Raw genomic sequence first — 23,960 nt, 5'->3', positions numbered from 1 at the left:
CTGGAACGGGGTTCTGTGACCACGAATCGTGCAGGGGGGGGTTTTGTAAACTCGAGGGAATAACCCTGGGAGATTGTATTGAGGACCCATGGGTTTTGGGAGATGAGTCGCCAAGCCCCCGCAAAGTGTCTGAGACGCCCCCCTACCGGTATGGCGTCATTGTCTTCTGCTTCTGGAACTTTGCCCGGAACGAGACGGGGGAGCCCTACTTTTCACCCCCTTTGAATATTCCCAGCGAGGAGATTTTCCCTTCCCTCTATAGTCCTGCCTTTGGTAAGGACGGAATCTCTGAAAGGAAGACTGCTTTCTAGGTTTCTCCTCTGGAAACCCTTTTTTCTCGTCAGAGGCACTCTCTAGAATCTTATATAAAAGCCGGCCCAAATACTCCCCCCCCCCCCCCCCCCGAGAAGGGTATGGAACATAATTTATTTTTAGACTGGTAGTCCCCCGACCAGGTTTTCATCCATATGGCTCGACGGGCCGCGTTGGATAAAGAGTTATTCCTGGCCGAAAATCTTACAGATTCCGCCGAAGCATCCGACAGAAAACCAATTGCGATCTTTAACGGGAATGCTCTCAAGGATATCGCCCCTAGGGGCTTTTTCCTTTAATTGATGCTCCATCTGGTCGATCCATAGATGCATGGACCTAGCGACTGAAGTGGCGGCTATGTTTGCTTTCATCACCGCCGCTGAGGCCTCCCAAGCCCTCTTCAAGAGCACGTCGGCCTTTTTGTCCATGGGTTCTTTGAGACTGGAAGAGTCCTCAAAGGGAATTGAGGTCTTCCTCGACACCTTAGCCACCTGGGAATCGATTTTAGGCACCTCATCCCAAGTGTTGATGTCTTCCGGGTTAAATGGAAGTCGCAGTTTAAAGTCTCGCGGCACAATCAGTCTTTTCTCGGCATCCTCACATTCTTTCAGGATCATCGCCCGGATATGGTCATTGACTGGGAAGACTTGACGGACCTTGGCTCTTAGCCCCCCGAACATCGCGTCCTGGATGGATTGCTCCTTCGGGGCTTCCTCGATCTGCATCGTCCTCCTCACTGCCCTGAGGAGCTCGTCCGTATTCTCTGATGTGAAGAGGTACTTTTTCCCTGTCTCCAGGGGTTCAGAGGTGATCTCGCCTTCTTCCTCCGAGTCCGTACCCCGTATCTCCTCCTCTGAAGACTGGTCGGACTCCCATCTTGGTCTTTTGGATTGGGACCGGTCGGCAGACTGCGTGGGTAGCAATGCAGAGACGGAGGCCTGGACCTCCTCTCTGACCACTGTGCGCATCTCCGTGAGGAACGTGGTCTGCTCTCCTCTGATGATCGTGACCTGCTCTCCTCTGATGATCCGCAGGGTACAGTCCTCACATAAGGGTTTCTTCCATGTGCTCGGCAGCTTGCTGGCACAGATGGGGCATTTGGGCATCTTGATCCCCTAGATGCTGCTGCCACCGGGGTCGGCGCCGACTTGTCCTAACAAAGAACAGGAGACCGTTTTACTAACAGCTCCTGTCTTTGAACTCACAGCCCCCCTGCCTCCTACTCACGGACACTGGGTCTGGCTCGCTCCTGCGTCCGTGTTCTCCGTCCATGATGCCGCGCTGAAGGTGATCACCGGTCTGTACCGCTGCCCCCGCTTTCCCCTACCTTATCTTGCGCTGGAAACGCTTCTCCCGTCCATGACGCTTCCTCCTGACGACGCAGGCCCAGACCGGAAGTCGTCATACCCGGCGACCGGAAGTGACGCGGCCGCCGGCTCTCGCGGGAGTCGCGCTGGGGGGAGCGATACATCGTCCGGGAGCGACGCTCCACGGGACCGCAGGCGGGAAACCCCCCTTAGGGGGGTGCCGCACGCATCGTCCGACCGGAGCAGTTGGCGGTTGGGACCCCGAACCTCCTGGCCCCGGTAAGTTCTGCTGCTCTCCTGCCGCCGACGCTGCGGCGCTCTCGTGCCTGTCCTTACAGGGACAGGAAAAACACTGGAGTGTGGTGTGGGAGGGGACCTTTTAACCTCTCGTGTATTTCCTGTCCCTGTGAGGATGAAAGGTCAACCCCCATGGTGCTGTCAGGATAGGACGTCCTGGAAAAATGATTTTTTAGCTTGTAAATTTTTATTTTCACAAGGGTAACAGGAGAAGTTGGACCCCAAAAGTTGTTGTCCAGTTTGTCCTGAGTACGCTGGTACCCCATATGTGTGGGGGGAGACCACTGTTTGGGCACACGTCGGGGCTCGGAAGGGAAGTAGTGACGTTAAAATGCAGACTTTGATGGAAAGGTCTGCGGTCCTCGTTACATTTGCAAAGCCCCTGATGTGCCTAAACAGTAGAAACCCCCCACAAGTGACCCCATTTTGGAAACTATCAGAAAGTTGTGGGAAGCAGGGTGTGTTGCAGTCCGCGCTGCCGAGATTAACAAATCACCTGGGATGCAAGATGTTGTAGCAGTGTACTCCTTCATTTCCTCCTACGCGTTTCGGCGCCCTTCCTGGCACCTTCCTCAGGGATGTACTTGAATATCCCTGAGGAAGGTGCCAGGAAGGGCGCCGAAACGCGTAGGAGGAAATAAAGGAGTACACTGCTACAACATCTTGCATCCCAGGTGATTTGTTAATCTCGGCAGCGCGGACTGCAACACACCCTGCTTCCCACAACTTTCTGAAGGTTTTTCCACGTGCGAGTGGTTGGTGGAGGTCCTGCAGCAGCTGATTCTGTGATATGCTCTCAAGCCAGTTGTGGGTTACACAACTGGAATAGGTGAGTGGAACTGTATTATACCGCTCATACTTCAAGTGTCACTAGTGATAGGGCACTATTGCGCCTCTTGTTCCCCCCACCATTTTTTGTATTGATACATTTTGGAAACTAGACCTTCTAAGGAACTTATCTAGATGTCTGGTGAGCACTTTGAACCCCTAAGTGCTTCACAGAAGTTTATAATGCAGAGACGTGAAAATAAAAAAATCATTTTTTTTCCACAAAAATAATTTTTAAGCCCCCAATTTTTTATTTTCCCAAGGGTAACAGGAGAAATTAGACCAGCAAAGTTGTTTTGCAATTTTTCCCGAGTACGCTGATACCCCATATGTTGGGGTAAACCACTGTGTGGGCACACGTCGGGGCTTGGAAGGGAGGGAGCACCGTTTGACTTTTTGAACGCAAAATTGGCTGGAATCAATGGTTGCACCATGTCGCGTTTGGAGACCCCCTGATGTGCCTAAACAGTGGAAACTGTTATGAATGAGTCACCGGAGGAAGAAAAAACAAAAATGCAAGCTAAGTTCAGAAAACCGGAGAGGTTGGTAGCCAGCGGATTGCAGACCCCTGATCCTATTCACAACAACTAACAGTAGCCGTGGAGTGTTCCTACGGTGGTCCTAGACGCCTCGTCACAGCCGGAGAGCTAAATAAGCCTAAAGGAAGAAAGGGGAAATCTAAACTGCCCCAGAGCAGACCCCAAAGCAATAGACCTCCCCCAACATGTATTGACGGTGAAAACAGATGAAAACACAAACACAGACAGAAAGACGGGCAGAGCAAACGATGGGGCCCAACTAACTAGATAGGAAAGGACAGAAAAGATGCTGGCTGCAATCCGCAAAAACCCTACCAAAAATGTCCCAACACGTCTGATAGGAAAAACGGCCCTGAAGTCACTAGACTTCAAAATCCCTTTATCAGCACTCCGATATATTCTGAAGACAGAGCAAAAGAGAATTAACCGATCAGGGACAAAAATGGAAATTCAGCAAAGCCCCAGCCGGGGCTGGCTGAACACAAAACTAAGCAAATCAGAAAAATCTCATGGAACAATAACAGAGCAAAACTTAGCTTTAGAAGACAGGAACTGAACTGGAGGCCAGAGCTCAGAGCAGAGAAATCACCAGCAACCCTACAGGGCGTCAGCTGCCCTACATCCACTCAGATTCCGGATGTCCAATCGCAATAATCCACCTGTTCAGGTGACAGGTCTCTCCCATCCAAATCAGTTTCACCACCTCCTTTCACCAGCAGAGGGAGTTCATCGGACATCAAAGGTGAACAAGAAAATGAGCTCACAACAGGAAACCCTTCAATTCTAACTCCAACCCTAACCCAACACACCCCTAAACACATCCCTAACCCTAATCCCAACCCTAACAACCCTAGCCCCAACACACCCCTAACCCTAATTCCAACCCTAACCCCAATTCCAACCCTAACCCCAATTCCAACCCTAACCCCAATTCCAACCCTAACCCCAATTCCAACCCTAACCCCAATTCCAACCCTAACCCCAATTCCAACCCTAACCCCAATTCCAACCCTAATGGAAAAATAAAAATAATTTCTTTATTTTATTATTTGATCCTGCCTATAGGGGTGATAAAGGGGGGTGTTATGAATGAGTCACCGAGGAGGAAAAACAAAAACAAGCTAAGCCCCAGAAAACCAGAGAGGTTGGTAACTAAGCGGATTGCAGACCCCTGATCCTATCCACACAACTAGCAGTAGCCGTGGAGCGTACCTACGATGATCCTAGATGCCTCGTCACAGCCGGAGAACTAAATAAGTCTAAAGCAAGAAAAGGGGAAATCTAAATTGCCCCAGAGCAGACCCCAAAGCAATAGACAGCCCCCAAACATGTATTGACGGTGAGAGAAGATGAAAACACAAACAGAACTGGAATAAACAGACATAAGAATGGAAATTCAGCACAGCCACAGCAGGGGCTGGCTGACCACAAAAACTGAGTAAACCAGACCAAATCTCATGTGAAAAATAGCAGAGCACACTTAGCTTGAGAAGGCAGGAACAGAACTGGAAACCAGAAACTCAGGGCAGGAGAAAAATCACCAGCACTAAATTAGGGAGTCGGCTGTCTTAAATCCAGTCAGAGACTCCTCATGTCCACTCACAGTCCTCCTCCTCAAGTGGCAGGTCTCTGCAATTTAGATCAGCTTCATTACCTGCTGTCACCACCGTGAGGGAGCCCGGATGGAGAACTCACGACTCAGCCATCTCCACCACCCTCACCAGAAGCCAGAGGTAAACCAGAAAATGAGTTCACAACAGGGGGGGTTTATTTACTTTTCATTCTCTTTTGATCACTGTGAATGAATGAATCTGCAGCCGGCGGGCGCACTGCGCCCGCCATTTTCCAAGATGGCGGCGCCCATGAAGCAGGACGGCGGGACACCAGGAGCCGGAGAGGGAAATCAGAGGTACCGGGGGGGGGGGGTGAGGGGAGCACATGATGACGGCAGTGGCACATTGCCGCCGTCAGTCGGTATCGGGGGCCGAACGGCCCCGTGAATCATGGGGGGAGCGGTCGGATCTGGGTCTCCAGCCATGTCCGATGCTACTGCAGCATCGGCCATGGCTGGATTGTAATATTTCATCAATTTTCATTGATGAAATATTACTATCGCTCTGATTGGCTGTTTCACTTTTAACAGCCAATCAGAGTGATCATAGCCACGTGGAGGCGAAGCCACGCCCCCTGTGGTGAAGAACAAAGCCCCCTGTATCTGCGGGTCAGGTGACCTTTTAGTGACCCCGGTCACCCGAACTGCAGGGGGGCTTTAAAGTCATGACGCCACGTAGGCGTCACTGGTCGGATTGGCACAGGTTTTCATGACGCCTATGTGGCGTCATTGATCGGGAAGGGCTTAAAGCCACATCATGGGAGACTCATATAGAGGACAAAGATGGACTCAAAACGGCAGACAGACAAATTACAAATCAACTAAAAAGATATACATAAAAGCATACAGGAGAGTCCCTACAATGCTCTTCATTAGCCAAGTGTGAGTCCATATACACTCGTGTATAAGCAGAGATTTAAAGCCTATTTTTTGGGGATGAAAGTCACCCTCTCGGCTTATACGCGAGCCGGGGTGGGCGGGGCAGGGGGGAGTATGCAGAGACCATACTCACCTCTCCTGGCACTTCTCTGCAGCCCCTGCGTCTCCCTCTGCCATCTGCTTCCTGCATTCAGCTGTCACGTGGTACCGCTCATTAAACTCATGAATATGCGCATATTTATGAGTTTAATGAGCGGTACCACGTGACCAGCTGAATGCAGGAAGCAGACAGCAGAGGGAGAAGAAGGGGCTGCCGCTGCAGAGAAGACTTTGCGCTAGGAGGGGTGAGTATGACGGGGGCAGAGTGATATTCACCTGTCCCCATTCCAAGCCATGCACCGCTGTGTCTCCGGGTCCTCCTGCTGTGACGGCAGAGGGCGCGATGACGTAGTCAGTGCGCGCGCTCTGCTGTCAATGCAGAGATCCGGGAGACACAGCGGTGGACGGCATGGAACGGGGACAGGTGAATATCGTCACTGCCAGGGGCTCAGGACACCGGCACCTGGCCCCCAGCGACGGAGAGGTGAGTATGTCATTTTTTTTTTATTGCAGCAGCAAATAAGGGGTATATATGGAGCATCTTATGGGGCAGCATTAACCCTTGTGGAGCAGCATATGGGGGGTATTTATGGGGCAGCATTAACCCTTGTGCAGCAGCATATTATGGGGGGTATTTATGGAGCATCTTATGGGGCAGCATTAACCCTTGCACAGCAGCATATGGGGGGTATTTATGGAGCATCTTCTTGGGCCAGCATTAACCCTTGTGCAGCAGCATATGGGGGGGTTTATCTATGGAGCATCTTCTTGGACCACCATTTAACCCTAGGCTTATACGCGAGTCTAAGTTTTCCTGTTTTTTTTGTGGCAAAATTAGGGGGGGGGGGGGGTCGGCTTATACACAAGTATATACGGTAAATACATATATAAAGAATGTATGATGTGTAGTGGTCCAGCAGATGAATGGGACATTCTTTTGGCATTCGACAGGTTTGTTTGGCATACGACCCTTGGATTATCACTGGTGTATCCGCCAGAAGCCATAATCCCAATGTATAGAACGCCTCCGGCTGATGATGGTGCTCTGTACAAGCCTTTATAATAATATATAATTATGTGCTGCTCTCTAGCTATCATAAGTCTCCATGTCCAACAATACAGCTAGGTGCAGGCTGTACAGGAAGATGACATGTTGACCAAATTGGATATAGTTTATTATTCTAGCTACCTTTCCGGGTTCTTAATTTCTTCTGTTACATAATTAAGGGTGTCCCAGCCGGAATAAGAGAAGAGGGCAGAATACAGAGCTAGGGAAATGTCACCAGCGTCCCATGAAGAACCAGCAAACGAATCCTCAAAGTTCTGTATGTGCCCTAGAAAAAAAAAGAAAAAGCATAATATAGCCACCATCTGGATCACTAGGTACGTGCAATTAGTCTCCATTCATCACAAAAATGTGACAACGTACAGACAGAACAGACATTGGCATTGAGAGAAAAATGCTGCAACCAATACACACACTAGGTTCACAACCAACGTCCTCCAGCAGATCGGTCATTGGCTATTGAAGCCTATGGAAAATCAGAAACTGGTAAAGTATGTCACTAAAAATAGAAAAAAAAAAATAATATTGGCCACAATAAGAACATATGCTACCGTGCTGAATAATGCATGAATTTCTATATATATTTCATAGAGTATTTCACAAACAATCATGGTCTCAAAGTATCACGCATGTAAAAGACAATACACAGCACAATTAAATAAATAATATATATATATATATATATATATATATATATATATATATATATATATATATATATATATACACATACACACACCTACCTTACCTTGGTATAATTTAACAATGCCGGTTACAATGATCGCAATTAACGCAATGACTTTGGCATAAGTGAAGAGATCTTGAACCCGAGTGCCCCATTTCACATACGCACAGTTTATAAAAGTGATTATACCTGGGGATAAGAGGGTAAGCAATTAGAATACACAACACACCATTAATAGTTTTATAGAATCAGCGTACTGAGTGAAGTCTAATAAAAAAAGAAACAAGACACAAAGGGTTAATGCAGCACATTGCACACTGCTGTTTGGGTGTCTGGGTATGCGGGCATTTCTGGAATACATATATATATAGCTTTAAACACCGTATTGCTCAATGACAGACACTCTGCAAGTTCCTGTTACTGTACATGTAGACTCATTGTAGGGCTTCTACATAACAAGTGAGCCGTCGGCCCTTACATAGGACTGCTACCTGGGTAAACAGCTCCTCTTACTGCAAGACTCTCATCATACAGAGGAAACGTCTTTTCCACCTGCACACAGTGACCATACAGTTCCGATACAATGATCTGTACAATAATATGTATATAAAAATAATTGCAGCACACACAAGCCAAGTCTTATTTAAGTACAGTGTTTCCAGTAATTTGATGGCAATAAATTCTGCACTCTCCAGGCAATATAATAGATCGATCCTAGAGGTCAGGGCTCTGTTAAAGTCAGAAAACCAAAACGCTGGTGTGATCGGGGGGACTGCACTCCTACACTAAGTGACACCACGTCATATAATAATCTCCACGTTACCCACAGACCCTCATTTAATTCTTTTTCCTAAAAAGTATCATAGTCAAGTTTCTTTACAGTTTAGGACAAGTTGTGACAGTACACAGCTGTCCAGTCTGCTAACACCATGCCATATAATATACAGATAACATCATCATAGATTCATGCTGCCAGAACCACAGGCAGCACAAATCGGGGTCCGGCTGTGTAACCAGAGCAGTGTTCATTTTACTCCAATGTGCAAATTGCCTCTTCAGAGAAAAAGAGGACTTGAACTCTATAGCGCCACCTGTTGGTAGTAACGATTAGTGTTGAGCGATACCATTCGATACCCAAAAATATCATATCGGATGGTATCGCCCGATACGAAAAAAAATATCGGGTATCGCCGATTCCGATACCGGAAGTCCCATTCAAGTCAATGGGACTTCCGGTATCGGAATTAAAAAAAGCCCTGTATTTCCTTCTTAGCTAATTCTACATAATTGAAAACAAATAAGAATCATGTAGAATGTATTGTGGGAGGTGGAGGAGACATTAAAGGCATAGAGGTTTATTCAAATCACATGGCATAGCATTAATTCCAATTTTTTTTTTCAAGACATTCGGAGTTAAAAAGATATTGACTATGTTAACCTTTTTTATATTTTGTCAGATATGTATGTTTCACAACTTCTATGCTCTTCACCTTCTTTTGTACTTCTCCCACACTTTCTCCTTCATGATCCGCAGCAGAAGCATTTTTTCATCAACTTCTTCACCTTCTTCTTCTTCACCTTCTTCTTCTTCACCTTCTTCTTCTTCTTCACCTTCTTCTTCTTCCAGGCATTCCTGTAGTACTTATCTATAAAAGTTATAAGATTACACCTTACGTTCTGCCTGTCACAAAAGATTTACAACAGGATTTGTCCGCATTCAGTTTGGCCTGCAGCAGCAGGCATTATCCAGGGGCACCACGAGGAGGAACAGACTCACCCCCATTTACTGCTTAGACTACTTCTGCTTATAATTCTTGATATCTTCTATGCTGATTTTTAGTCTTATGCTTAATGTTCTTCTGCTTTCTGTTCTTCTGCTTTTGCTTCTTCTGCTTCTTGTTATTCTGTCTTTTGTTCTGTATCTTGGTGGTTGTCTTCATGTTCTTTGTCCTGTTCGTCATATTATTTTGGGTCATATTTCTGGTCTTCTTTGGTGTGGTCTTCAGGGTCATCATCATCAGGGTCGTCGTCATGTCGATCTATAAGGATTACCAAAGACAATTTCAAAAAGCTTGATCTTGGAAATGTAGCAGAAGGTACAAAAAGGCTGAGAAACTGCCGAGAACCAGCTGACAGTATTGGAACACGTAGTGGCAGCAGAAGGAACAAGAGCCAATGGCACCACCGAGGCCCAACTGACGGTGCTGGACCACGGTTACTAAGCAGAAGGTACCTGTGCTAAAAAGCACTACCAAGGACCAGCTGACGTTGCTGGACCTCGGATACCGAGATGGAGGCACCTAGGCCAAAGGCTCTGGCGAGAACCAGCTGACAGTGTTGGAACCCGGATGGGTAGCAGAAGGAACAAGAGCCAATGGCACTACCGAGGACCAACTGACGGTGCTGGACCACGGTTACTAAGCAGAAGGTACCTGTGCTAAAAAGCACTACCAAGGACCAGCTGATGGTGCTGGACCTTCGGATACCGAGATGGAAGCACCTAGGCCAAAGGCTCTGGCGAGAACCAGCTGACAGTGCTGGAACCCGGGTGGGTAGCAGAAGGTACCCATCCAAAGCAAAGTAGCCAGGCCGCAAGCCGGCCGCAGTTACCGAAACCCACAGTCCTACAGGGGGTCCATGTACGATTGGCACTACGGATCCAGCCTTCAGTGCCAGTTCCCGCAGCCCACATAGGAGTCACCTAAACTGCAGGCACCGTAGAGTCGGCTAACCCGGCCGCAAGACGACAGGACAACGGATTGGTGGCAAAGTGAAATTGACACTACCTGGAAACAGCTGGCGTGCTGGAACCAGGCTGGGCAACAGGGAGTACCCGTGCCAAAGACACTGCCGAGCACCAACTGGCGTTGTTGGAGCCCAGAGACAATCATGGTGTAGGCCGAGGCCTACTTGGTGGTAGTTTTATATCGGTTCTGGACTACAGCTGACTGTCAACGTGCTCCAATTAGGCATCTGTCTCCACTGTTTCCAGGATTTAACCTGACCACCAACACCGCCAGTTTATGCGCACAGTAGCAGTCAGCCCAATCCACACGTGTTCCTGTGTTACTGGGGTTCTGTAATGTCAGCAGATCCCCTGATATGTGTCTGGCAATGTCTCCTGATCTGTCCACCTTCCCACCACTTGTAGTGGGAAGGTGGACAGCGCAGGAGACAGTGCCGGACACACATTGGGAGATCTGCTCACGTAACAGAACACAGGAACAAGTGTGGAATGTGTGGACGGTAACTGTGAGCAGGAACTGGCGGTGTAGGAGGTCAGGGGAAATACTCGAGACAGAGTGGAGACAGAGGCCAAATCAGAGAATGTTTAAATCAGAAGTAGTTAGAATTTGGAGGCAGCAGCAGTTTGCCATCCACACAGCAGGGGATCAGCTGACGTTACCAAACCCCACTTACACATGAACAAGTGTTTTTTCTGTGTGGACAGCACTTCTGAGAACCAACTGGCGTTGTCGGAGCCCAGGGAAAATCAGGTAGTAGGTTGAGGCCTACTTGGAGCAAGGTGTAAATCGGAGGTAGTTTGACTTTGGAGGGAGCAGTACACTTTGCCATACACACAGCAGGGGATCAGCTGACGTTACCAAACCCCACTTACACATGAGCGAGTGTTTTTTCTGTGCGTACAGCACTTCTGAGCACCAACTGTCGTTGTCAGAGCCCAGGAAAAATCAGGTAGTAGGCTGAGGCCTACTTGGTGGCAGTTTTAGATTGTTTCTAGACTACTACTAACTGTCAACGTACTCCAATTAGGCCTCTGTCTTCACTCTGTTTCGAGTATTTCCTCTGGCTTCCAAACACGACAGTTGCTGCTCTGAAATGCCGTCTGCACAACCTACACTTGTTCCTGTGTTACTGGGGTTCTGTAACAGCAGCTTATCCCTAGAGGTGAGTCAGGCAATGTCTCCTGCTCTGTCCACTTTTCCACTACAAGTAGTGGGAATGTAGACAAAGCGGGAGACATTGCCGGACTCACCTCTGGAGATCAGCTGATGTTACAGGACCATGGTAACACAGGAACAAGTGTTGATTGTGCAGACGGCACTTGAGAGCAGAAACAGGCGGTGTTGGAGGCCTGAGGAAATACTAAAAACAGAGTGGAGACAGAGGGCAAATCAGAGAACATATTAAATCAGAGGTAGTCAGAAGTTGTAGGCAGCAGGAGAGTTTGACGTACACACAGCAGGGGATCAGCTGACGTTACCGAACCCCACTTACACATGAGCGAGTGTTTTTTCTGTGCGTACAGCACTTCTGAGCACCAACTGGCGTTGTCGGAGCCCAGGAAAAATCAGGTAGTAGGTTGAGGCCTACTTGGAGCCAGGTGTAAATCTGAGGGACATAGAGTTTGGAGGGAGCAGGACACTTTGCCATACGCACAGCAGGGGATCAGCTGACGTTACCGAACCCCACTTACACATGAGCGAGTGTTTTTTCTGTGCGTACAGACCTTCTGAGCAACAACGGGCATTGTTGTAGCCCAGGAATTACAGTTCAGGTCATAGAAACATGAACACAACAGGAGACCTGGATCCTGTTGCCAGCCAATTATTTATTCTGGAAGAGGACTGGCAAATTCAGGTGAGATCCAGGCCTTGTTCATTTTCACAAAAGTAAGCCGGTCAACATCATCGGCGGATAGTCGCGTGCGACTGTCTGATACCACACCACCTGCAGCACTAAAGACATGTTCCGATAATACACTGGCAGCAGGGCAAGCCAGCACCTCCAATGCATACTGGCTAAGCTCTGGCCATGTATCCAGCTTAGAGACCCAAAACTTGAATGGGGAAGAGCCGTCTGGGAGTACACTAACAGGGCAAGACAAGTAGTCTGTCACCATCTGACGGAAACGTTGCCTCCTGCTGACTGGAGCCGTCTGTGATGGTTTAGCAGTTTGTGGCGGTCCCACAAAACTTTTCCACATTTGGGCCATACTGGCCTTGCCTTGTCCTGCGGCACTGCCTCTGCTACCTCTTTGTGCAGAGCTTCCTCCACTGCCTCTACCCACATGTCCGCTTTGAAAAGGACTACCAGCAACACTCGCGGGGGGAATGGAGAACATGATGGCCTGAACAAGTGTTTCTTGGTACTCCCGCATTTTACGCTCCCGGTTCAACTGTGGTATGAGGCTTTGTAAGTTGTCCCGGTAGCGAGGATCTAGGAGGGTGTACACCCAATAATCAGCCGTGTGGAGAATGTTGGCGATGCGGCGGTCATTTAACAAGCACTGCAGCATGAAATCAACCATGTGCTGCAGAATGCCAACTGGACCGGAAACGCTGTCCCCAGCTCGAGGCAGCATCTCAGCCTGCTCAGCATCACCCCACCCTCGCCGTACACACTGACTACTAGAGCCTTGTGTACCTCCCTCCTCTGGAGAGATGTGTTCCTCCTCCTCCACTGACTCCTCGTCATCCTCCTCACTAAGTGTCCCCTGCCTAGGCCTTTGTGTGGAACCACGTTGCGCAGACTTGCCAGAAGCAGATGGCATTTCTGACTCCTCATCCTCTTCAAAAACCTCCTCACTTAGTGCTTGTAAGGTTTTTTTGAAGCAGACAGATAAGGGGGACAGTCATGCTGACTAGTGCATCATCTGCACTGGCCATCCGCGTGGAGTCATCGAAGGCACGCAAAACTTGGCAGATGTCCCTCATAATGGCCCACTCAGTGGTGGTGAAGTGTGACCGGCGCACAGTGCGACTTGTTTGCGCCTGATGCAGCTGGTACTTCATTACTGCTGCCTGCTGTAAACACAAACGCTCCAACATATGTAACGTTGAATTCCACCTGGTGGGGAGGTCACATATGATGCGATGTTCTGGCAGGCGGAATCGGCGTTGCAGAGATGCAATGCGCAATCTTGCCATGCTGGAACGCCGCAAGTGAGCACACTCTAGGCGAACCTTGTGCAGCAGTGCATCAAGATCCGGATAGTCCCTCACAAAGCTCTGCACGACCAAATTGAGCACATGTGCCAGACATGGTATGTGAGTGAGTTTGCCTAGGCCCAGAGCTGCCACTAGATTTCGGCCATTGTCACTCACTACCAAACCTGGCTGGAGATTCGCAGGCACAAATCACACATCGCTCTCCTGCTTGATGGCATTCCAGAGCTCCTGTGCTGTGTGGCTCCGATTCCCCAAAGAAATTAATTTAAGTACGGCCTGTTGACGTTTGGCCACACCTGTGCTCATATCTGTCCTAACAGGCTCATGCAGTGCTGATTCCGAGGAACTAGAGTAGGAGGAGGACTCAATATGTACAGACTGCATTCCCGCAATCCTTGGAGTTGGCAGAATACGTACAGAGCCATTCTCCAAATCTGTACCCGGCTCCACAACATTGACCCAATGGGCAGTGAGGGAAAGGTATCGTCCCTGTCCATGACTACTGGTCCACGCATCGGTGGTCAGGTGGACCTTGCTACTGACGGCGTTTAGTAGCGCATTTTTAATTTTTCCCTCCACATGCTTTTGCAGGGCAGGGACGGCTTGCCTGCTGAAATAAAAGCGGCTGGGCACATTGTATTGTGGAACTGCTAATGACATCAAGTTCCGGAAGGTGTCTGTCTCCACCAGCCTGAATGACAGCATCTCAAGGGCCAGTAGTTTGGCAATGCCGGCATTCAGAGCCAGTGCTCGGGGATGGTTTGCCGAGTATGGCCGCTTTTTCTCCCATGCCTGTGCTACCGATTGCTGGTTAGTGGCCTGGGAGTGTGATGATGACTGAGAGCGTGGTTCAGTGGGTGGAATTTCACTGGGTCTCTGGACAACAGTGGCAGAGGTTCTTCCATGGCGTTCCAGTGAGGAAGCCGAACCAGCTGTGTGTGAGCTGGAGGAAGAGGCCCCAACACGAGCTGAAGAGGTGGTAGGTGCTGCTGAAGGTTGGCCTACATCTTCAGTGTGTCTGTGTAACTCCACTTCGTGCTTGGTACGCACATATTTCCACATATTTGTGGTATTGAGGTTGCTCACATTTTTCCCTCGTTTAACTTTCTGATGACAGCTTGCATTTGACAAAGCAAATGTCATCTGCAACTGTGTCAAAAAAAGACCACGCACTGCAAGTCCTGGGAGCGCCCGTTTTGTGTTTTGGAAGAGGATTGCTCCTCACGGGTGCCAAAGTGGAGGCTACAGGCAACCAAGTCTGCCCCCGCCCTCTCCCTCCTGTTTTGGCCGTTCGGGGAATCTCTTCCTCAGAGCTGCTCCCACCACCTTCCTGTGGCTGACGCCATGATGGGTCAAGGACCTCATTATCTACACTCCCCTCTTCAAGCACCGGCTGGTCCTGGGTTGTCTCGCCAGCACCGTACGCACCAGAAATTGGCAACTGAGTCTCATCATCATCAGATGAGTACTGAGGTGTGCTGACAATAGGCACTGGCCCACCCGCCTCTTCAGATTCAGAGGGACAAAGCAGTTGCGCATCACTGCATACTCCCTCTTCTTCACGCTCTAGAATGCTGCTTGGCTGGCCACCTCTTTCCAAGTCAACAGATTCTGAGAACAGAATTAAAGATTGAGATGGCTCCTGTCCAGGGCTCTCAGACTGCCTGGGCAATTTGGCAGGTGATGAAGAGACAGATGGTTGCTCTTCAATGCTCTGGCCCTGAGAAGATGCGGAAGTCATTGAAGTGGATGCGTTAGCTGGCATCCATCCGACAACGGCTTCAATTTGTTCGTCACGCAGCAGTGGGGTACGGCGAGGTCCTACAAAGCTGCGCATGAAGGACTGTTGCCTGGTAAAAGTGGGGGATGCCGGGTCACTGGTGGCCGCAGCAGGCACCGAATCCCCACGTCCTCTCCCTGCTGAAACTCCACGCCCACGACCACGTGCCTTACTCCCTGCCTTCTTCATCTTAGTAGACTGATAAAGATAGGCAGAAAAGTAAAAAAGGGGGGCTTAGTGTTCTCATTCCTGAACACCTGCTAATCAGTAAAAGAAACACTAATTTTGACAAGAGTGTGTGTACTACACTTTAATATGATCTAATGTGGACTGTTGCAAGTTCATTTTCCCCTTCACCATTGAGGTCTGATGAACTTCCCTCTTCTGGTGAAGGAAGGTAGTGAGGCTGATTACCAAGCACCTGAGCAGGATGATGATGACTGGGTGACTGGAATTGCTGACTGGATATAAGGCAGCCGACGCCCTTCTGCCTTGCTGGTGATTTCTCAAAGGGATTCTAGGAGACCAGTCTGATTCCTGCTCCTCAAAAGCTAAGTTTTCTGCTCTGCTTTTTGCATTTGTGTTTTGGTTTTGCTTTGCCTTGTTTTTCTGGATTTCTGCAATCCCCTGCTGGGGTGAGCTGAATTCCTTTTTGCTCTGTCTTCAGAATATACCTGAGTACTGATATAGTCTTTTTGAAGCCTAGCGTCTTCAGGGCTTTTTTCCCTATCAGTCTGTTGGCTCTTGTTTTGATAGGGTTTTGGCGGATTGCAGACAGCAGCTTTTCTATCCTGTGTCCTATTTAGTTAGCTTGGGCCCCATCATTTGCTCAGCCTATCTTTCTATCTGTGTGAGTGTTTTTTCATCTTGCTTCACCGTCATTATATGTTGGGGGCTGCCTATTGCTTTGGGGCAGTTTAGATTTCCCTTTCTGTCTTTAGGCTATTTAGTTCTTCGGCTGTGATCGAGGGGTCTAGGGCACCGTAGGAACCCCCCACGGCTACTGCTAGTTGTTGATAGGTTCAGGGGTCTGCAATCCGATATAGCTGCCAACTTCTCTGGTTTTCTGGACTTAGTTAGTATTTCTGTTTTTGCCTCCTACGGTGACTCATTCATAACAGAATCACCAGCCATAGAGCAGATCCTAGGATACTCAATAGCAGGAAAGAATTGTAAAAAAAAAAAAGCATGTATATTTTTTACTCTACATCTCTGAGGCCATAGGGGGAATTTTTTTTTTTTCTCTCAATGGAGATAAAGCAATTGTCTGATCGTGTGGAGCAGCTCGCTGCGGAAGTGCGGGGAATTTCCACCTACATTGCTCATTCACATGCTGCTGAACCAAAGATCCCTACTCCTGATGTGTTTTTTGGGGATCGTTCTAAATTTTTGAATTTCAAAAATAATTGTAAATTATTTTTTGCCTTAAAGCCTAACTCGTCAGGGAGCTCTGCGCAGCGGGTTAAAATTGTCATCTCTTTGCAGCGTGGCGATCCCCAGGATTGGGAGTTTTCTTTGAAACCAGATGATCCTATTCTGACTAATGTGAACGCATTTTTTCAAGCCTTGGGGTTGTTGTATGACGAACCTAATGCTATTGATCAGGCTGAAAAGACCCTGTTGGCATTGAGCCAGGGTCGAGATTCTGCAGAATTGTACTGTCAAAAATTCCAAAAGTGGGCGGTCCTTACTACCAGGAATGATAATGCCTTGGCAGCTCTTTCGGAAGGGTTTGTCAGAAGCCGTAAAAGATACTATGGTGGGATTTCCTGTTCCCTCTGGTCTTGACGATTCTATGTCATTAGCCATTCAGGTTGATCGGCGTTTACGTGAACGCAGGACTGCACGAGAGGTGTTGCCACCTGTTGAACAAGTGTCTGAACTTATGCAATGTGATAGAGTTTTGTCCAGGGAGCAACGTCAGGAGTTCAGAAGGCGTAATAAGCTGTGTTTTTTTTTGTGGAGATGCCTCGCATATTATTTCTGTCTGTCCTAAACGAGAGAAACATTTTTCACACACATTTTCTGTGGGTGGTGTTCAACCTAAGTTTCTTCTGGCAATTACTCTGATCTGCTCCCTGTCCACATTTTCCGCCAAGGCTTTTGTGGATTCGGGAGCAGCCCTGAACCTAATGGACTTGGATTTTGCTAAACATTGTGGATTTCCGATGACACCTCTGCGGACGCCTATCCCTTTGAGGGGGATTGATGCTACTCCTTTGGCGAAAAATAAACTTCAGTTTTGGACCCAGGTGGTCATGCGGGTCGCCCCAGACCATCAAGAAAATTGCAGATTTTTGGTGTTGCATAATTTGCATGATACCATTGTTCTGGGGTTTCCCTGGTTGCAAATTCATAATCCAGTTTTGGATGGGAAATCTGTGTCTGTGGTGAGTTGGGGTTGTCGGTGTGCCCTTAGTGAGGCTCCGGTTTTTTCCACTTCTCCTCAGTCGCATGATGTTCCTGACTATTTGGCAGACTTTTATGATGTATTTAGTGAGAATGAGTCTGCGTCTTTGCCTCCTCATAGGAGTTATGACTGTGCAATTGAGCTGAGCCCGGGGTGTAAATTTCCCAAGGGTCGGCTCTTCAATTTATCTGTACCCGAGCACGAGGCTATGCGATCCTATATTAAGGAGGCGTTGGAGAAGGGTCATATTAGACCATCCTCTTCACCCTTAGGTGCTGTTTTTTTTTTTCATGGCCAAAAAGGATGGTTCATTAAGGCCTTGTATTGATTATCGTGCCCTCAACAAAATTACTATTAAATATCAGTATCCGTTACCCCTGATTTCGGATCTATTCTCCAGAGTGAAAGGTGCTTGCTGGTTTACCAAGCTTGACCTCAGGGGGGCGTATAATCTTATCCGCATTAAGCATGGGGATGAATGGAAGACGGCGTTTAATACTCCGGAGGGACATTTTGAGTACCTGGTGATGCCTTTTGGGCTCACTAATGCCCCTTCTGTCTTCCAGTGCTTCATGAACGACATTTTCCGAGACTTTGTGGATACATTTTTGATTATCTATCTGGATGATATTTTGATCTTCTCCAAGGATTGGGATTCTCATGTGCAACATGTTCGGACTGTGTTCCGGATCTTGAGGGAGAATTCCCTGTATGTCAAAGGATCGAAATGCCTTTTTGGGGTACAGAGGATTTCATTTTTGGGATTTATTTTGTCTCCGTCAACTATTGAAATGGACCCGGCCAAGGTACAGGCCATTTATGATTGGGTTCAGCCCACTTCTTTGAAGGCCCTCCAGAAGTTTTTGGGTTTTGCTAATTTTTATCGGAAATTTATAGCAAAATTTTCTAGTATTGCCAAGCCATTGACTGATCTAACTAAGAAGGGTGCTGATGTGTTGAATTGGTCTCCGGAGGCTGTTTCTTCCTTTCAGGAGCTGAAGCGAAGATTCACTTCTGCCCCGGTTTTGCGGCAACCTGATGTCTCACTCCCGTTCCAGGTAGAGGTGGACGCTTCTGAGATTGGTGCAGGAGCTGTTTTGTCCCAAAAGGATCCTGTAACATCTAAAATGAATCCCTGTGCTTTCTTTTCCCAAAAGTTCTCTCCATCTGAACGAAACTATGATGTGGGGAATCGAGAACTGTTAGCCATGAAATGGGCATTTGAGGAGTGGAGACATTGGTTGGAGGGAGCTAAACATCAAGTCGTGGTCCTCTCTGACCACAAGAATTTGATTTACCTGGAGTCGGCTTAACGCTTGAACCCTAGACAGGCTAGGTGGGCCTTGTTTTTTTTACACGTTTTGATTTTGTGGTCTCTTTTCTTCCTGGAACTAAGAATGTCAAGGCTGACACTCTCTCTAGGAGCTTCTTTGCTGATTCTCCCGTGGTGACCAAGCCTGCTACCATCTTAGGCGAAGGGGTAGTTCTTTCTGCCATCTCGCCCAATTTGAGACGTGCTCTGGAAGAGTTCCAGGACGACAAACCTGAGCGTTGTCCCAGTGGAAAGTTGTATGTTCCTGACCAGTGGAAGAAGAGAGTGATGTCTGAAGTTCATTGCTCTGCATTGGCTGGTCATCCAGGTATTTTTGGTACTAGAGATCTGGTGAGTCGGTGTTTTTGGTGGCCCGCCTTGTGTCGTGATGTCAGGAATTTTGTGCAGTCCTGTGGGACTTGCTCCCGGTCTAAACCTTGTTCTCGCTCTAGTGGGTTGTTGATGCCTTTGCCGGTCCCCAGGAGGCCATGGACCCATATTTCAATGGATTTCATCTCTGATATGCCTGTCTCTCAGAGAATGACTTATTTGGGTGATTTGTGATAGGTTCTCTAAGATGGTTCATCTTGTACCACTCCCTAAGTTGCCATCTTCCTCTGAGTTGGTGCCCCTGTTTTTGCAACAGGTGGTTCGCTTGCACGGGATTCCTGAGAACATTGTATCTGACAGAGGAGTTCAGTTTGTGTCTAGATTTTGGAGGACTTTCTGTTCCAAGCTGGGAATTCAGTTGTCCTTCTCTGCTTTTCACCCTCAGGCCAATGGGCAGATGGAGAGAACAAACCAGATCTTGGAGTCGTATTTGAGATGTTTTATGTTCGCTGATCAGGATGATTGGGTTTCATTTTTGCCCTTGGCCGAATTTGCTTTAAATAATAGAGCTAGTTCTGCCACTTTGATGTCTCCTTTTTTTTGTAACTTTGGGTTTCATCCTCGATTTTCTTCAGGGCAGGTGGAGCCTTCGGCCTGCCCAGGTGTTGACACTGTGGTGGAGAGAATGCACCAAATCTGGGACCAAGTGGTGGATAAGTTCTCTCTCTCCCAGGAAAATGCCCAGCGGTTTTCCAACCGACATAGGACCATTGGTCCCCAGTTTAAGGTTGGTGATATGGTTTGGTTATCATCAAAAAATATCGCTATGAAGGTGGCTTCTCCTAAGTTTAAGCCTAGATTTATTGGACCTTACAAGATTTTGGAGATTATTAATCCGGTCTCTTTTCGTTTGGCTCTTCCTGTCACATTTAAAATCCATAATGTGTTTCATAAGTCCTTGTTGAAGAGGTTTGTTGAACCAGTTGTTCCTGGGGTGGCACTTCCGGACCCTGTATTGGTTGAAGGTAACATGGAATATGAGGTAGAGAAGATACTGGATTCCCGTCTGGCTAGACGGAGACTCCAGTATTTGGTTAAGTGGAAGGGTTATGGTCAGGAGGATAATTCATGGGTCTCTGCCTCTGATATTCATGCCAAAAGATTGGTGCGTGCCTTTCATCGGGCTCACCCTGATCGCCCTGGTGGCGTGGATGAGGGTTCGGTGACCCCTCCTCAAGGGGGAGGTACTGTTGTGAGTTCATTTTCCCCTTCACCATTGAGGTCTGATGAACTCCCTCTTCTGGTGAAGGAAGGTAGTGAGGCTGATTACCAAGCACCTGAGCAGGATGATGATGACTGGGTGACTGGAATTGCTGACTGGATATAAGGCAGCCGACGCCCTTCTGCCTTGCTGGTGATTTCTCAGAGGGATTCTAAGAGACCAGTCCGATTCCTGCTCCTCAAAAGCCAAGTTTTCTGCTCTGCTTTTTGCATTTGTGTTTTGGTTTTGTTTTGCCTTGTTTTTCTGGATTTCTGCAATCCCCTGCTGGGGTGAGCTGAATTCCTTTTTGCTCTGTCTTCAGAATATACCTGAGTACTGATGTAGTCTTTTTGAAGCCTAGCGTCTTCAGGGCTTTTTTCCCTATCAGTCTGTTGGCTCTTGTTTTGATAGGGTTTTGGCGGATTGCAGACAGCAGCTTTTCTATTCTGTCCTATTTAGTTAGCTTGGGCCCCATCATTTTCTCAGCCTATCTTTCTATCTGTGTGTTTTTTCATCTTGCTTCACCGTCATTATATGTTGGGGGCTGCCTATTGCTTTGGGGTCTACTCTGGGGCAGTTTAGATTTCCCTTTCTGTCTTTAGGCTATTTAGTTCTCCGGCTGTGATCGAGGGGTCTAGGGCACCGTAGGAACCCCCCACGGCTACTGCTAGTTGTTGATAGGTTCAGGGGTCTGCAATCCGATATAGCTGCCAACTTCTCTGGTTTTCTGGACTTAGTTAGTATTTCTGTTTTTGCCTCCTACGGTGACTCATTCATAACAGTGGCGTAGGCTTTGGCGTAGAGTTGTGTAGACAACTCTAAAGTGGAGTGTTGGGTGAACTTTACTTCCTTTTTTTTTTTTGGGGAAAAATAAAAAGGATGTGACCAAAGTTTGAAAGCTATAGTATCACAAACTTTTTGGAGCGATTACAATGCAGGAAGCTAACCTACAATGCAATCGATGAGGCTCCAAAAAATAGGGTGATACTAGTCTGGCTGGCCCTGAAGGGCACAAGCCAGCAAAAAGACTCCTCTATCTAATCCTATATAGTGTTTGCAACCAACCAATGACAATGGATGCGGATGGAAGCACACTAATATAGGAGCAAAAATCTGTACAAATTTGCTGCTATAAATTAAAAAAAAAAAAAAGGACTGTGTATGAGGCAGTGACGCACGCTGAGCGGACTACAACCAGCGGTGGCTGTAGAACACACTGCAACGTGAGCTGCACTCACACACAGAGAGACCTATCAGACAGCCAAAAACAGTGCAGAGAAATGGGCTATAGCACTGAAAGGCTGCTGAAAGGCTCCGCTGTCCACTCCTTTAGTGTTTGCAACCAACGTATATGGATACGTATGGAAGCACACAATACAGGAGAAAAAAAAAGCAGCAATAAAAAAAATGTGTATGAGGCAGAAACACACGCTGGGCGGCCTACAAGCAGACGTGCCTGCAGGACACTACACAGCGTGGGTCTGCACTCACACAGCCCTTGCAGACAGCTATTAAAACAGCGCTGCTGGGCTACAAAAATGCTACAGTGGTGGATTATGTAGCCTGGGTAGAGCAATAGATATTTTTGATGATCGCTATTTCTAACTGTCCCTCACAGTCTTCAACAGCAGCCTGTCCCTAACTGAATTCACAGCAGAGTGACCAGAAATGGCGGCTGCAGCGGTTTTTATAGTGCATCATGACATCATTTCAGCAGCCAATCACAGCCATGCCAGTAGCTAACATGCCTAACAGGATGTGCCCACACTTCTGAGGATCCCCATTGGCTGAATCAAATCGAGCGGGCTCCTAGCATTATGGGAACTTCCGATTCCGGTATTCGATATGAAAAAAGTATCGGAACTAAGTATCGGAATTCCGATACAGCTAATATCGGCCGATACCCGATACTTGCGGTATCGGAATGCTCAACACTAGTAACGATCCTACAAGTCAACCCTTTAATGAGTCTTGTAATATGACTTAGGACATTTTACTTCAATACACTACGTTTCAGGGGAGACAAACTTTGAAAAGCTGGCCAGGGACTATGTCTTGGATGACCATTTCAAAGCAGGTCGTGGCAGTCTCTCTTCTCTCCTCAGGGGTATATTTAAGTAGAGTCCTATCACTCTAGGGGAATCAAGTGGGGAGAAGCCATCAGCTCTGCTTGGAGTAGTCATGCAAGACACACAATCACTTAAAGAGTCTCAAACTAAGTTATCTCTGACACTCCATAGCATTTCAGAATAAATCATACAGGGTGGCAGTAACACAGCCAGTCTGATCCATGCTGCCAATGGAGCAGCATTCATCCGAGTCCGGAGGCATTACATAGGTAGGATATCTGATGCAAGAACGACGCTGCCAGACTATTTAATGGCATCTTCAAATTTCTTGACATATAAACAATACAGGCAAAAAAATTATAGTTTTATCAATATCATTTTTAAATATATGTAACAAATATCCATATGTTAAACGATACTCCAAGTAAAGCCAACTGATAAAAAGTAACATGTTACCTGCTTGCTTAGCCAAAGCCTTTGGCAGCAAGCAACTGCTGAGAAGATAACTGCTTGCACAATACAATATATACAGGGGTTGGACAAAATAATGGAAACACCTAACGTTTTGACATTATAATCTTCGAACATGTTATAAACATGCAAACCGTGACATATGTTTTGTAGTTGATTATTTGTGTTATATGATGTGTATGTAAATTAACTGTCTGTTTTGCAGAATTGTAAGAACATTGAAGAAAACCTGATACCAATGGCAGACCTCTCGAATTTTCAAAGAGGCCAAATTGTTGGTGCTCGTATGGCAGGCGCTAGTGTAACATAGTGCTCGAATGCTTGGTGTGTCAAGAGGTACTGTCTCCAAAGTAATGAATGCGTTTGAAAGAGAAGGGAAAACATCCGCAGCAAAGCACAGGTCCGGCCGAAAGTCAAAGTTGACTGAGAGAGACCGTCGGACTCTAAAGCGAATTGTGAGAGAGGATCGCAAGACCACAGCTCCGAAAATCACTGCTGAGCTCAATGAACACCTACAAAACCCAGTTTCCACGAAAACTGTTCATTGGGAGCTGCACAAATCTGGATTCCACGGAAGAGCTGCAATTTGAAAACCGCTGCTCTCAATGACAAATGTTTCCAAGCGTTTAGAGTGGTGTAGAAACCTCCAGAATTGGTCCCTCGAGCAGTGGAAACATGTGATATTCTCAGACGAATCATCGTTTACCCTATTTCCGACCTCCGGCCGAGTGTACGTTTGGAGACAGCCGAAAGAAGCATTCCATCCAGACTGCCTTCTCCCAACCGTAAAA

At 47.5% G+C, this 23,960-nt stretch overlaps 1 protein-coding gene across 2 annotated transcripts in view; it reads right to left on the bottom strand.

Annotated features, from left to right (window-relative positions):
- LOC141072595 (Y+L amino acid transporter 2-like) overlaps positions 1 to 23,960 on the bottom strand; it is a 115,245-nt gene that overhangs the window by 39,172 nt on the left and 52,113 nt on the right. For both annotated transcript variants that reach the window (XM_073559877.1, XM_073559878.1), the window contains exons 3-4: positions 7,688 to 7,813; positions 7,063 to 7,207 (exon numbers count right to left, since the gene is read on the bottom strand). In XM_073559877.1, coding sequence (XP_073415978.1) covers positions 7,063 to 7,207; positions 7,688 to 7,813 — 271 coding nt within the window. The remainder of the gene's footprint in view (positions 1 to 7,062; positions 7,208 to 7,687; positions 7,814 to 23,960) is intronic.

Source organism: Dendrobates tinctorius, unplaced genomic scaffold (assembly GCF_039654945.1).
Source record: "Dendrobates tinctorius isolate UK_male_01 unplaced genomic scaffold, ASM3965494v1 ptg000278l, whole genome shotgun sequence".
Taxonomy (NCBI): Eukaryota; Metazoa; Chordata; class Amphibia; order Anura; family Dendrobatidae; genus Dendrobates; species Dendrobates tinctorius.
This window is presented reverse-complemented; position numbering and strand designations above follow the sequence as displayed.